The sequence below is a fragment of the Leopardus geoffroyi genome, chromosome E1 (assembly GCF_018350155.1).
Source record: "Leopardus geoffroyi isolate Oge1 chromosome E1, O.geoffroyi_Oge1_pat1.0, whole genome shotgun sequence".
NCBI lineage: Eukaryota > Metazoa > Chordata > Mammalia > Carnivora > Felidae > Leopardus > Leopardus geoffroyi.
This window is the reverse complement of record NC_059330.1, coordinates 19,202,001-19,218,754: the sequence shown is the minus strand read 5'-3', so window position 1 is coordinate 19,218,754 and position 16,754 is coordinate 19,202,001. Positions and strand designations below refer to the sequence as shown.

The window sequence follows — 16,754 nt, the reverse complement described above, 5'->3', positions numbered from 1 at the left end:
CTTTGAAGCTCCTCTTAGCCTTCCACCCTTCAAATCACCAGAAACAACAGGTTCTAGAAATGCAAATTAACATTTCTAGATCTAACATAAGCACAGTTAAACATCAACAACATAAATCTACCATATGAAAAATACAAGATACTTCTCAGTCAATTACAAATGACAACAATTTTCTCCCCATAAGATTTTACCCTGTGCCGTATCAGGATAATTGGAAGTTGACTCTTTTGACACTAAGTTCCTTTGGACCAGTAATTAACACTGGTAAATATGCCAAGCCTGTTGCAACTTTACTGACCAGAGTAGTGCAGATTATTACTGGATTACTAATGCTTATACTCTGGAGAATTATACCATAGGCAAAGGTATGAAACCCTGAAGTCTAATCTTGTTCTTTATCTTTGGAATAATGCCAAATCCCACTATATTAACACACTAAGATAACCCTCATGTATAAAACCTAAATCACCATTAGCCCATTTCTAAACAAAGAAATTTAACAAGCTGCATGGTACACTGAAAAACATGAGTATAATATGTTTAAGATATCTTGGAGTTATTATTCTAGAAAAAGATAAAAATTCATTGAATCAAGAACTCCAAAAATTACACCATAATAGAAAAAAATTTAACTGACTACAGAAACTTTATGATAAAAGAAATTTAAAGCTCTTCTCTAACTCCCTAAAACCTTGTCCCCATACTTTAACAGTTCAGAATCAAGACTTTTCACTCAACTGTAAGGGAGAGGACTCAGATATTTGAAGAGGTAAAATTGTCACGGCAGAAATTTAAATAAATTTAAAGACCCTTAACCTCTTTCCTTCAGTTTCTTGACAGATAACTGGACTAGCCTAAACCATAAGATTCAAGTCTTATGCACAAACTTGAGACAAGATAGAATATGTTTCTCAATCTAATTTGGTTATAGCAGCCCCCACTCCTCCTCGGCCTACCCCATAGAGTCCTGTTGAACTCAACTGGAACTTATCAAGATTGCAACTTTAAGGACAGAGACTCAACAATTTTTTTTTTTTTCAACGTTTATTTTATTTTTGGGACCGAGAGAGACAGAGCATGAACGGGGGAGGGGCAGAGAGAGAGGGAGACACAGAATCGGAAACAGGCTCCAGGCTCTGAGCCATCAGCCCAGAGCCCGACGCGGGGCTCGAACTCACGGACCGCGAGATCGTGACCTGGCTGAAGTCGGACGCTTAACCGACTGCGCCACCCAGGTGCCCCTCAACAATTTTTAAAACGTTAACTTCTCAGCCATTATCCTCTGCACACATATTTCCCTTTGAAGACACCATAGGCAGAAAAAGCTAAAGTAGGACTTAATTTGGCTAATATACATATTCTTAATCTCTTCCCATTTACCCCAAAATAGGCTTCCATTTTAAAGATGTCACTTTGCTTACCTTATTTTTAAGAAGAAATTTATTCCTGCAGATCAAAATTTCCCGCAACCATTTGAGAATTTCTGTGCTACTAAGCATTTGATGGCTAGTTAATTTCTTGCAGATGTAAAAAAGCATTTGAGAGCTGCAATAGCATAAAGTTTGTGGTTATCAGTATCATCGATAAATAACCTAACAGAGGTATAATCAGTATATAAGAATGACATTCTCTCATAATGGATATAAATATACAGAAGCTAGGGTTTTGTTTTAAAGAAATCGATTCTCAAAATGTTAATAGCACGATAATCAAAGGGAAGAGGTCTACAAATTATGTTAAAAAACAAAAAAGCAAGCAACTCTAAATCCTCCAATCCTCAAACTCCCAAGTGTTTCATCTACGCATCTCATCTTTGCAGAAGACTCAGAAGAAATGACAGCCTACGTGCACAGCATAGGCTGTATGTAAACCCAGTGCTCTAGAGCAGGGATCTGCAAACAACTGCCTGTAGACCAAATCCGGTCCATTATTTGCTTTCCATAAATAAAGTTTCAGGGGAACGTGGCCACACCCATTCATTTACATACTGTCTATGGCTGCTTTCGTGCTCCGACAGCAAAACTGAATAGTTCTGACAGAGACTATCTGGTCCACCAACCTATGATATTTACTACCTGACCTTTTCAGACAAAAAATTTGCTGATCCCCACTCCAGAGTCATCATATTGTCCAACACTGTAGCCACTAGCCAGCCACATGTGGCTAATGGGCACTTGAAATGTGCTTGCCATGAGATGTGCTGTAAGTGTGAAACACAACCAAATTTTGAAGACTTGACGGAAAAAAATAATGCAAGGTATCTCAATAACTTTTATATTGATTATATATTGGAATAATATTCTAGAAATAGAAGCTGGGTTTAAAAATATTATTAAAATTAGTAATACCTTTCCTTTACACTCTGTAATATGGCAACCCAGAAAATTTTAAGTTAGGTATGTGGTTCACATTACATTACTATTCAAGATCACTGCTCTGTGTCTAGGATTTAACTCAGCTGCCAGGGAAGACAGTGCACCCACTTCTATGATGAGATAATGACAAAATACACCTGAGGATTACACATTTCCATTTTTCTCAATATGTTGCCTTTGTGCTCTTTAAAAGATAATAATTTATACAACCTAGGAAATAAATTATAAAATTCTGTATATATTTTTACCTTCTAAAGAGATATTCATTATTTTTAAAAAATATTTTTGAGAGAGAGAGAGAGACTAAGAGAGAGACTGAGAGACAGAGACAGAACGTGGGCAGGGGAGGGGCAGAGAGAGAGGGAGACACAGAATCTGAGCTGTCAGCACCGAGCCCAAAACACGGGGCTCGAACTCACTAGCAGTGACATCAGGACCTGAGCTGAAGTCAGATGGTGAACTGACTGAGCCACCCAGGTGCCCCTAAACAGATGTTCATTATTAATTCACTTATCAAAGTCATTGGTATTATGGAAAATTTATGAAAGATCATAGTCTTAAAAAGTGAAATAAATGATTAACATCATATAATTTTAACACTCTAAGCTCATATTTCTAACAATTTAATGCACAGTTGTAACTACATGGAAATCTGGAACATAAGAGAAAACACTAAGCAACAGTACTTATGGTTGGGTAATAATATTTAGCACAATGTTTTAAATTTTACTTTCTTGGAGCACCTGGGTGGCTCAGTTGGTTAGGTGACTGACTTTGGCTCAGGTCGTGATCTTGCAGTTTGTGAGTTCGAGCCCCACGAAGGGCTCTGTGCTGACAGCTCAGAGCCTGGAGCCTGCTTCAGATTTTGTGTCTCCCCCTCTCTCTACCCCTCCCCTGCTCATGCTCTGTGTCTCTCTGTCCCTCAATAATAAATAAACGTTAAAAAATAAAAAAATATATAAAAAATTTACTTTCTAAATTGCTGTGACAATTCTTACAGTTAAAACAAGAATCTAATTAATAATTCAAGACAAATAAAATACAAGATCATAAAACCTCTATAAAGTTTCACAACTGACCAAGTACTACAGAGTTAATATCTGAAGACAAAAAATAAATGCAAAATAAAACTTTAACTTGAATTAAAAAGTTAAAGTACATATACCTAATTTCCCAAAATGTTTCCACAGGAGCATCAGGATTCCACAAATCAATGCTATCTAACTGATGAAGAACCAGCAGAGCCTGAGTTTTAAAAAAGAGAGAGAATTACTCAAAAGTTTTTTGGTAAATGTAACACTGGAATATTTATTTTACAAATCTAATAAATCGAGCTATTTAATTGCAGCCTCAACACACAGTAAAAGGCAAAAGAAAAAGACTAAAGAACCCAAATCTCTAGGGAATAATATATGTAGAATAAAATCATTTTATTCTATCATTCTTACTTTAAATGGCATATAGAGGCCCAGTTAAATGACTGACGAATTCAGAGGAGCAATATACACATATAAAAATTGTTTTAAGACAAAAACTAAATCATTTCAGTAAGTGTTAAAAGAACTCAGTGGAACAACAAAAAGTTAATCTCCAAGTAAGGAGAGCTCACCAAAATTAATACACACAACAATATTTTACTTCCAGGGTGAAAGGTAAAGTAGAAGTTATTCTGCTCACTGCAAATTCTTTTGGAACAGAAAAGATCAATTATTTTCCAAAGAACAAGGGCAGGGGAAGCAAAACAGACTTCACATTTCAGAGCAGGTTATTCATTCTTATATACTCCTATAGACCACAGAATTGAAGTTGGAATTTGGCTTACAGAACATTAACAAGAATTAAAGAAGTCACGTAAAATATACAGCTAATATACAAAAACACCATTACGAAGTAATGAAAACCATCATAGTACAAAGTGTACCCTAGACTCTTCCTTGGAACCAGCCCCAACTCCAATTCCACGTGGCATCCCCCAAAGGCACCCCACTGAGCTATGTGTATTCTTCTCAGTCCTTGGTCAGTGTATTTGGTAATTCTTTAGCCCCTTTAAAGCCTTTTATTGAAACTCCAACAAGATGCTGTTCAGAACAAATTATGAAAACTGATTTCTTCTCTCAAAATAGCAAATCAAATGTGTAAACCGCTGGTATCTGCATCGAAAACCTGCCTTACATTAGGAAAGGACACATAAAGGTCTAACCTTCAATGACTTTATAACTCCAAAACATAAATTATACCAGGACCAGACCTATATTATCCTGTTTTATTGTAATTACTTTTAGATATATAATGAAAACTTCAATTCATTGTGAGAATCTTCAAAAATTATAGTTTATACCTCTCATATCAAGAAAAAACCACACAAATTAACATCCAATCGTTACTATTGTGTAAAAACAATACAGTTTGCTGACACTTTAAGTAGCCAATTCTCTATATTTTTGTTTGAAGAAATACTTTTTAAAGTAATGAAAGACAATGGGTTAGCCTTTTCCCCTTAATATGATTGCTTCCCTTATCGTGTTCCCTTCCATTTTATTCCCTACATGTATTCTAACAAAGCTGTAAACATAGTGTACTCATCTGACATTTCCTAAATATCTTTCCATGTTGCCATGTGATTGGCATGTTTCAATGGATATTTAGCCATTTACCATTGTGTCATTGAGGACTGACCTGCTCTCTCCCTAGCGCATAGTTTAAGTTCTCCTAGCGCCCTATTATAAGCTACAGCAATAAGCATACACGTATGTGTAGCTTCTTCCTTTTGTATTCAGAGGATGAAACAAAAACATTACAGGAATGGAATTATTTGGACAAAAATTAGGTATCTGCACACCTTCTGCCAAATACTGTCAAACAGCCTTCCAAGAAGTATGCAAGCGTGTACCCATTTGTAGGTCCAACAGCAACGTACACAAACACAAGCAATGAGTGAAACGACGAATGCTAAAATATATTTGGTAACATAAAACATACAATACAAACGGTAAAGTAGGAAATCTTAAGTGTATATATGCTCAAAGAAGTTTTACAAACGTGTATACTCCATGTAACCATTACCTAGACCAACACTGTCAGTGCCTAGAAGCCCTTTTCATGTTCCCCTCAGTCATTACTCCTTAACAAAGGGAGCCACCGTTCTGACTTCTGCCAGAGATTACCTTTGCCTGCTTGTCATTTATATAAAGGGAATCACACAGTATGTTCCCTTTTGTGTTTGGCTGTTCTCACTGAACATTATGTTTGTGATACTCATTCATCCATGCTCTGCATTTAGCAATAGTAGCCCATTCTTTTTTCATTGTAATCAATGGAATGAATATAACCAAAATTATCTGTTCTATATAGATATATTTGAGGTATTTCTAGGTTTTTTGGGGGGGGTGGCTGTTACAAATTATATTGCCATTAATATTTTTGTATGTGTCTTTTGGCAAGCATATAGAATTGCTAGATCACATGTTTACTTTGTAGATACTGCAAAACAATTTTTAATGGTAGTTGTACTAATTTACATTCCTGCTAGCAGAGTATGAATGAAAACATAGTCATTTGATATTTCATAAAACTTTTTATTATTGAGTTCTAAGTTAATTATACTGTAGTCACAAAAAAACTCTGAATGATTTCAATTGTTTAGAATTTGTTGAGACTTACACTTTACGCTCAGGATACATTGAATGTTCCATGCATACTTGAAAAGAAAGTGCATTTACTGAGTGTCACATTCAATGTATGTCACACAGTTCATATCTGATAATTATGTTGTTCAAGTCTTCCGTCTTTAGTATTTTTTTGACTTGTTTATTCTATTAGGTTCTGAGAAAAGTGTGCTCAAGCATCCGACTAAAACTAGATTTGTCTATCTCTACTTTTACTCCATATATTTTTAAATATTTTGAAGCTTTGTTTTTAGATTCATATAGTTTTATATTCTGGATTGGACACCTTTGCAATCATGAGATGTCCCATGTTATCTCCAGTAATGCTTCTTGCTTTAAACTGTTACTCCACCTTTCTTGAGTTCTGTTTGTGTAGCATATTTTCCTATCCTTGGACTATCGAACTTCTGGTGTCTTTATACTTAAGCTGTGTCTCTCATAAAGACCACAGAGTAAGATTTTTGCACTCTTTGGTATTCACCAGAGAGAAATAAAAGCATATGCCTACATATAAGTTTGTACACACATGTTCCTAGAAGTTTTATTTGAAATAGACAAAAACTAGAAACAACACAAATATCAACAAGTAAATAGATAAATAAATTATGCTACGGCCACACAATGGAATACTATATAGTGAGATAAAAAGGAATGTGTTTTTTTTTTTAAAGGGACTATTGATACATGCAGCAACCCAGATGAATTTATGATCACTATGCAGAGTTAAAGAAGATAGACAAAAAGAGTATATAGTTTATAACTCCATGTATATAAAATGCATATTAACCTATAACAGAAAGCAGATCAATGGTTGCAAGGGAAGCAGGGGAGCAGACAGGGACACAAGAGGAGGAAGGAAGGAAGGGAATACTGAGACGCACAAGATAACTCTCAAAGATGGATATGTTCGCCTAAATGGCCATTAACAAGTGAATAAACTGCTTTCATCTCAAATGGAATACCTACCAACAATACAAAAATTTTTCTAAATTAAAAAAAAAAAAGAAGTAACTAACACATGTAATATCATGAACAAATCTCAAACACTTGGGAGTCAAAGAGGCCAGACAAAAAGGAATATATAGTCTAAGATTTCATTGAGATGAACTTCCACAACTGGCAAAACTGATCTATGACAGAAATCAGACCAGTGGTCTTTGGCACAGGGAGTGGGATCATAAGACACATGAGAACTTTCCAGGGTAACTAGAAATATTCTAAATCTTGTAGGATTTTATTACATGTAAATTACACCTCAATAAAATTGATTTAAATTAAAACCATATTTAGCAATCAATATAAAAACAATTTTTTTTAAGTCAACTCTGTTCACACCCACTAAAATGGCTATAATCCAAAACACAGACAATAACAAGTATTGGCAAGGATGTAGAAATAGAACCCACATACACTGCTAATGGGAGTATAAAAGGATACAGTCGCTTTGGGAAACAGTTTGGTCACTCAAAAAGTTACACAGTTACCATATGGCCCACCAATTCCACTGGCAATATATCCACAAAAAAACTTTTACACAAATGTTCATAGCAGCATTATTCATAATAGCCAAAAAGCAGAAACAATACCAAATGTGATCAGCTAATGGATAAACAGAAGGCCCTATGTGTACACACTGGAATATTATTTGGCAATAAAAAAGAATGAAGTATTGACACAGGCTATACCATGGAGGAACCTCGAAAACATGTTAAATGAAAGAAGCCAGACTCAAAAAGCCGCTTATTTCATGAGTCTATTTATATGAAATGGCTACAATAAGCAAACCTATGAAGACAGGAAAGGGATTAGTGGTTGCCAGTGACTGGGGTAACAGGAGAATGCAGAGTGGCAGGGTTTATTTTGGAGTAATGAAAATGTTTCAGGATTAGTGGTGATGGCTGCACAACCTTGTGAATATACTGAAAAACACTGAATTGCACACTTTAAAATAGTAAACTTTATGGTATGTGAATTAGATGCGAATTTAAAATTCAATACATATTTTTAAAAAATTCCAAAAGGTCAACTGCAATTAGAAAAATTTGAGGGTTTAAATCAAGCATCATAATTTGCACAACATTTTTGCTACATGAGATATACAGCAATTAAACCTTTTCCTTCTCCAGAGTTCATAAAACAGCATACAGACACAAACACACTTCTAGAAATGCCATCTCTCTCTGACAGATGTCCAGAAATGACATCTATCGCAGAAACCACACACCAAAGAAACATGAAGAACATATACATTTACAAGCTTTCCTCAAGAGCCCAGAATTCATTTCCCCTCACCTCCATTGCCTCCTGTGCAATCTCTGGCATGTGTGACTGAGGGACCAGCTGGACGAGCCCTGTAATTAATTCCGCTGTACTGCCTTGGGTTTCAGGCCCCTGTTTCCTTGGATTCTGCAAGGAAAAAAAAGCAAGCTTCAATTTACAAAAATGTATCTATCACCTAACAGGGGCCAGAGAGAAAAGGGAATGGAGAGTGAATGCTGATGGGTACACTAAGCTTCTCTTTAGGGTTATGACAATGTTCTAGAATTAGATAGTGGTAATGCTGCAGAATCTTGTAAATGTACTAAAACCAGTAAATTGTACAATTTAAAATAGTGAATTTCATGGTATGTGTATATCTCGATAAAGTAACAATTGGGGAATTTTTTAAAAGTCAGAACTGCTTTTGTTAAGGAGTCGCTTAATCTACATCTATACTGTTCCTTCATGTGAATAATGTCCAGAGAAAATTCTGATTAAAAGAAAACAAAAACTAAGTATTAGCTTTTTAATTAAGAAATTATACCTTATATATAAGGAGCAGGTAATTTTTTTCACCAACACTACACTGGCTAAATACTACACCTCTGGTTTGGAGCTTACTGGTTTTAATCTTACAAATGACTGCACTCAAAGGCAAAGAACAGGTCCGGTCTAGTAGAAAGGACCGCCCTAGGCCGTCCAAGGCTGGAATCCACACCTCCAGATACCCACACTGCAGTCTGTTTCATTGTGGAAAAACGTTGGGTACTAAGCAAAGCACATCCACGGGGTACATAAATGCACATGTCTACCTTAAGAGACTAAAATGCTTCCTGTAGCTTGGATGCATCTATTTACACTTCACGAATATATGGCTCATTTAAGTGAGACCAATACAACCTGTGTCCCTATTTTATTTTGCTAACTAGATTCTTTCCCGCCATAATGATTAAGGTAAGCCCTCATCCCGGAGTATAATTCACAACTGTCAGCCTACTTTATAAAATTTATATTCATTCACAAATAACTCAGTAACATTTATTGAATACCAAAGACATAACAAGTTGAAAAGATGTGTTTCTGGGGCACCTGGGTGGCTCAGTCAGTTGAGCATCCAACTCTTGATTTCAGCTCAGGTCATGATCTCATGGTTTGTGAGATCGAGCCCCACATTGGGCTCTGCACTGAGTATGGAGCCTGCTTGGGAGTCTGTCTGTCTGTCTCTCTCTCTCTCTCTCTCTCTCTCCCTCCCTCCCTCCGTCCTTCTCTCCCCCCTCCCCTGTGCATGCATGCACACCCTCTCTCTCTCAAAATAAATAAATAAATATTTTTTAAAAAGTGTTTCCTACCCTCTTGGAACATGTAATCTGGTGGGAAAAACAAACATCAATAAAATAACCAGACCAACAACTGTAAAACTGCAAATGAGATAAGAACTATGAAGCTACAAGCTGCTATTAGCACCGTGATAGAGAAATGTGGCACAATTTCATGGAGGCTTCCTTAGGGCAGTGATCACAGCTCAAAATTAGCAGGAATTACTATTGTAAAGAGGAAAGAGAAGTATATCATAAGCAGAAGAAACAGCAGGGGCAGGTATGAAGGAATGTGGTAAGATGGAATAAACAGACCATCATGATTACAGAAAAAAAAGAAAGAAAAATATAATGCTAGATGTGGCAGAAGGGGCAGCATGCCCCTGTAGGTCTCTTTGGAGACCAAAAGGTCTTTATTCCAAGAGCAATTTCAACTAACACATTTTAAGCTGGACAAAAGGCATGATAAGATTTGCTTTTTAAAGAGATCATCAGACCTTTAGTGCAGAGAAATGTTTAGAGGGAGGTAGGAGAGGATGTTAGCTGGACAATTAGGAGGCTAGACAACGTGAGAGTAATATGGATTAGAGATGAAAGATATTAAATTGTGTTACTTTAAAAATACTATGACTGACATCACTTAAGTTACTCCTACATTTCTCCTATTTACTAAGATTTAAATAGAAAATAATTAAGTATACAGTGAATCTACTTTAACTTACCTTTGGTTACGCTGAGAAAAGTTGCCTAACCACTAGATGGCAGCAAAGAGAATAATTTCAATTTTAAATGGACTCTGCTTGCTAAATTCCAATCTTGGAAAAGACCAAGTTCTTGTTCTTTGAATAATGGAATACTTAACACTGATGGCACTCGTGACTTTGGTGCATTCTTTACCCTGAATTATAGCCATGCGGAGAGCTGGTCCTCTATTAAGTGAAATGTATGATGAAATATTACCACAAATAACTTATGCTACACACAAAGACATGAGGAGAAAGGGGATTTGATTACTTTTACTGTCTCCCTGGTAAGATTTTGTGAAATTTTCCATGCCTAATTCTAACAATTTATTCTACTAGACTCCCAAATTTGGATGGGCTTCTCAAAGAGTTCAAAATATCATAGGCCTTCCTTTGGCATTATTAATCCCTTTAGAAATTCTGTGTGTGTGTCTCTCCCCTCTTATTTCTCTGCAGAAAAAAACACTCATTACACTTTTTTTTCATTGAAGGGGTTCACAGAACTCTTGAAAATACGGACATCAAATTATGAACTCCTATATGTAGTAATTTGAAAGCACCTTAGCACTTATAACACCTACTGCTAAACAAAACAGCAAGAAATTTTTCTGGATGCTGCTCTCCAGAGACTGGAGAAACTTCAACAAAGCTTAAACATGTTATCCTATGACCTTCACAATACATAACTGTCATACCTGGGGCATTAATAACATTAATATTGATGTCAACCGCATTTTATTAATAATAATAATAGTTAACATTTATTTAGTGCTTATTATGCATTTATTAAACTAAATATTATTATTTATTCCTATTATTAGTTATTCCTAAAAGCACGAGTGTACTATCTCAAGCTTAACAATCTGAGATGGGTACTATTATTATCATTATGAGAAAACTAAGAGAGGTTAAGTCACCCAAATCACATAACTAGTCTGTCTCTAGAGCCCATGCTTTTAACCACTTCACGTAACTATCACTCATTTACCTGTTAGTTCCCAACTACTCTGTACCACAGTATTGCCCTCAGGAATGCCATCTGAGGCTGCAAAAGCAGTTATGATAAAAATTAAGTGCTAACCATACCCATTCCCATCTCCTTCTCCTTCCAATACAGTATTTCCAGGCAAAGCCAGTGATAATAGGTTGATGACAGGAAGAAAGGTAAATAAAAAAACCTAAAGGGTTTGGCAACAGCAACTGGATACTTAAAAACCAACTACGACCACGAGAAAGCACTCAGATTTGTGGTTGCTTCATTACCTCCACCACCACCCCAGCATAATGTCTAAATAATACAAACCTGGTAACAGAGTAAAGAAAGAAGATCTCACAAAAACATGCTAGTTTAATGACAAGGAAAACTGAGGAAAAGGGTAAGAAATCTGATCTAATTATATTGGTATCAGAGAAATGTAACTTCTAAGTTAGTTTTCTTAAAAGTGTCTTAGGTTTCAAGCATGAGCAGAAAGGGTCAGTGAGTGTTATTTAGCTAATAATGATCTCCAAGGTCTTGGCATTTCACTTAAACCAAATTAAGTTATTGTAGTAATTTCAAGACCTCTCGTATAAAATACTTACACAAAGCAAGAGCTTTGGATCCGCATGAATGAGTTTCACCATGGACAGGAGAAGATACTTATAGCTTCTTGTCTCCAGGTCTGTAGGTTTTTCTTTAAATTTAAGGCTTGTTACTTTTTCTTTAAATGTAAGACTCTACAAATAAAAACAAAAACGTGTCATCACCTTGTAAGAATCAGGTATCAGGTTAACGAAAATAGCTATCTAACTTTTTAAAAATAAATCTATTATTAAAAAGCTTTGAAAATGCAGACATTTTATACCACAGATGTATGTGTGGTAAGAGTAGAAACATCTGAGTAAGTATAAGGTTAATATTATTAAGCTTAAAAAACAAATGAAAACTGGGACAGTGCCTGGGTGGCTCAGTTGGTTAAGTGACCAACTCTTGATTTCAGCTCAGGTCATGATCCCAGCCAGGGTTGTAGGATCGAGCCCCACATTGGGTTCTGTGCTCAGCAAGAAGCCTGCTAAGGATTCTCTCTCTTTTCCTCTCTCGCCCTCTGGAAGGATTCTCTCTTGCTCTCTCGCCCTCTGTCCCTCTCCCCTGTGCTCTCTCACTCTCTCTAAAATAAAATAAAATTTCTGAGAACAAACTGAGGGTTTATGGGGGGGTAAGAGAGAGGGGAAAGTGGGTGATGGGCATTGAGGAGGGCACTTGGGATGAGCATTGGGTGTTGTATGGAAACCAATTTGTCAATAAATTATATTTTAAAAATAAAAATAAAATAAAATTCAATTTAAATAAAAAACAAATGGAAACTATTTTTGTAACATTCATATTATTCTTATATAATGTATTTAATAAAGTTTAAATGAAAATTCCTTAAAATACTAAACACTTTAATATCAAGTTGACTCCCATGTAGAAGAACAATTTTCCAAACTGTAGACACATTAGGGATAAAATAGTCTATAGCTCTCACAAATACATACTTTGAGCAATTCATTTAACATTTATCCCACACAAATATACACAAATATTTCAGAGAATCTATGACATTAATTTAACTAAGATGCATCATTAATGTACCACAAGAAATGAAAAACCACTGTCAACTCTAAGACACCAAATAAGATGTGTTCCCAATTTCAGAGATGTTAAAAACTAAAGTGCTTCTTAGAATTGATGAAATATGCTACACAGTCGGTCTCTGTACTTAATAGTTTAATGGTAAGTTCTGCTTTTTTCTTCAATGGCATTCCATCTCTCTTGAGTTACAGAATGCATGTATTTTGCCTGAAGAACATTGATAAAACAAAAAAAGAAGCCTTTGACAAAGATAAATCATGAAAAATGTGCTTCAATTACAGACATACTGCGGTAGATGCTGTGCTGATACCATAATTATGCATGTTACTCAATGAAAAATCCAACAATTATATTCTGGATACAAAACCACCTCTTTCTATTGTTATAAATCATTTCCCCCTTTTCTTTAAAAGGACATAAAATATCTAGTTTTGACACATATGCCTTTATTTATTAATACTTTTAGTTTAAAAATATGTCTAGTTTTAGGTGTATAACATAGTGATTTAATATTTATATACATTACAAAATGGTCACCACAGTAAGTCTAGTTACCTTCTGCCACCATAGAAAGTAGTTACAATATTATTGATTATATTCCTTATGCTGTGTATTCCAGCAAGTCTTATTTATTTTATAACTGAACGTAACTCTTAATCCCCTTCACTTGTTTCGTTGATCACTCCACTGCCCTCCCATCTACCAACCATCAGTTTGTTCTCTGTAGCTATGTCTGTTTTGTTTTTTAGATTCCACATACAACTAAAATCATATGATATTTGTCTTTCTCTGACTTCACTTAGCATAATACCCCCTAGGTCCATCCATGTTGTTGCAAATGGCAAGATTTCATTCTTTTTCTATGGCTGAATAATATTCCAGTGTGTGTGTGTGTGTGTGTGTGTGTATACACACAACTACATCTTCTTACCCACTCATCTATCAATGGACACTTAGGTTGCTTCCATATCTTGCTATGGCAAATAATGTTACTACGAACATAGCAGTGCATGTCTTTTCAAATCAGTGTTTTGCTTTCTTCACAAATAAATACCTAGGAGTGGAGATACTGGACTGTATACTATCTCTATTTTTAATTTTCTGAAAAACCTCCATACCATTTTCCATAGGCTGAACCAATTTACATCGTGACCAACAATGAACAAGGGTTCCCTTTTCTCCACATCCTTGCCAACACCTGTCATTTCTTGTCTTTTTTCTAATCAGTCTGACTAGTGTGAGGTGATATGTCATTGTGGTTCTGATTTGCACTTCCTTGATGTTTAGTGACGTTGAGCATGTTTTCATATGCCTGTTGGGTACCTGTATGGCTTCTTAGGAAAAATCGCAAATATACAGATAACAGGATGTTCAGCAGCTATGAACACATAATAAAAATGTCCAAGTAAATAGGCTGTCCTTCAAAGGTAAAAAGCAGAGATGCACATCTGTAACACACAGCCACAATTCTCCACATCTAAGTGTAAGACGTATTTGTTAGTATGCCTGAGGACACTGAAGGGTTCTGGTCCTCAAAGGGGAAGAACTACTACCTAACATCCACATCAATGTTCAAGAATATCAATATAGAAAGGAAATAGCAAAACTCAGAAATACTGTTTGCTTGCATATTTATATTCCCACAGCAAATATCTTACCAAATGCATTTAATCAATTCTGTTTTTACCGTTTGTTCCCATTAAACTTTATTCTTTCATTCTAAGTCATGCTAACACCTTAGATCAAGGTGATCAACTCTCATGGAACAAATATTTACTAAGATGTAACTAAGTGCAACTGTTCTTCCCTGACACAACCAAGTGCACAGGAACACAGATCAGAGAACAATTAACAGATTTAATAATTATCTTTTACTCGGTAATCATTTTCTAACAGTAAATAATAGTTTAATTATGTCATTTCTTCATCTCAGGAATCAGCATATAAATTTTGTTCCAGCACTGACTTGAAAAGGTTAAATAAAGTTTTCAATTCAAATACCTTTTAATTAATGGACATTAGGGGGTTCTATAAAAGGCAGAACAGCATGCTGAAGAAGAAATACATTTTTAACCAGAAATGTAAAACAAAAAAAAATTATCCATCCATTAATTTATTGACCTTCCATCCTGCAGATATTAGTAAGAATCCAACATAGTACACGCACTTTGGCCGAAGAAGAGAAGCAGTCGCGCCCAGGAATAAATTCATTAATCAGAATATGTAGCTGTCTATTAAGGGCCCAAACCATTTGTTACCTTATTTAAGACTATGACTAAATTATAGGCATGTAAGAGCATATCTCCTTTAGAAGCAAAATGTGCAGTAATTACACATATTTGTGAAAACTCATACAGCTATCATTAATAGGCTACCCGAGTTTTAAAACAGTAAACGATTAGTGCTAAGAAAAATATTTCAAACTTTTAAAAATATTACCAAAGTATAAAATGGAGAAGCTATGGCCCATTGTGTATATGTTAAGGCTAAAGAGTTTAAGTGATGAAGAGCTCAATCTAAGAAAACAATGTAATCTTAGACTATATTATTAGTAGAAACACGGTATGCAGACACAGCAGGTTAATGGCATTCTTCAATTATACCACATCTGCAACACTAAAAGTGGATCTTCATATGTCATTTTAATTGGGAAAAAAAAATGTTAGCTTGAATCCTTTCCAGAAGAGAAGCAGAAGAGGAGAGGTTTAAAAGCAAATCAGGAAAGAAATTACTTCACTCATTCAACACATAGGCACTAAATGCCTACTACGTGCCAGACAGCGTTCTGGGGGGCCAGGAACCCAGTGCTGGACAAGCCAGATGGAGCTCCTGCTCTGATCAAACTAATGCACTAATGAGGTAAGACAGCTAAAGAACTGGACAGGCATTGGAAAGAATGTCAATTATTCACTAATCATGACTACCTGTCATTCACTAAACATTTTATGTGCCTCAGTTTCCTCAGTGGTAAAAACAGATCAAACAGCACACGTGCGCACACACACACACACACACACACACACACACACCCCGCAAGCTTTTAAAGAAAGCTGAAATAATTAAACCCCTCCCAACTCTAAAATCATATTTAAAAAAAGAAACCTTAGCAGTTCAAGATAACTTTACTGAAATATCTGCAGTGCTGTCCTATGGAAGAAGCAGACACAACATCTGGGGCAATGCAAATGAGGACAACGCACTGAACATATAATGTTAACACAGTGGTTTTCAACTGGGGGCAGTTTTGTCTTCTGAGGGATAACTGGAAATGTCTGGAGACATTTTTAATTTTCAAAACCAGCAGCCAGCAGGGTGGTGTTACTGGCATGTAGTGGTAGAGGCTAGAAATGCTGCTAAACATTCTACAGAACACAGGATAGTCCCCTACAACCGTCTCCTACAACATTTAAAAATACCAACAGTGCCAAGGTTGAGAAACCCTGATGTCACACATTTAAACCATTTATTACAAATTTCCTATGTTTCGGGCTTGAGGGCCACCTGTGGTGAGCTCTTTATTAGAAGTGCTCAAGCAAGAGCTACAAGACTGGCATCTCTGTGAGGGTAAGTGCCTTGTCTTTTTAGCTCATCACGCTTCCCTGGTGTTAACACTATGCCCGGCAGCTTGTAAGAGAGCTCAGAATTTCCACATTTACTGTCTGACTGTTCACGGCACCAGGTTTAAAAGGGAAAAGATTCACCTTAAAGATCATCTCAATAGTAAAATTTTATTATTCTAAAAAATTATTTCAGATTAAATTTGTTAATTAATTTTCCCGGTA

At 35.8% G+C, this 16,754-nt stretch overlaps 1 protein-coding gene across 16 annotated transcripts in view; it reads right to left on the bottom strand.

The window, feature by feature from the left end:
* The window catches only part of NF1 (neurofibromin 1), a 249,817-nt gene that overhangs the window by 142,783 nt on the left and 90,280 nt on the right, over positions 1 to 16,754 (bottom strand). For all 16 annotated transcript variants that reach the window (XM_045488002.1, XM_045488009.1, XM_045488003.1 and 13 more), the window contains 4 exons: positions 11,940 to 12,074; positions 8,333 to 8,446; positions 3,541 to 3,620; positions 1,422 to 1,545 (listed from right to left, as the gene is read on the bottom strand). In XM_045488002.1, coding sequence (XP_045343958.1) covers positions 1,422 to 1,545; positions 3,541 to 3,620; positions 8,333 to 8,446; positions 11,940 to 12,074 — 453 coding nt within the window. The remainder of the gene's footprint in view (positions 1 to 1,421; positions 1,546 to 3,540; positions 3,621 to 8,332; positions 8,447 to 11,939; positions 12,075 to 16,754) is intronic.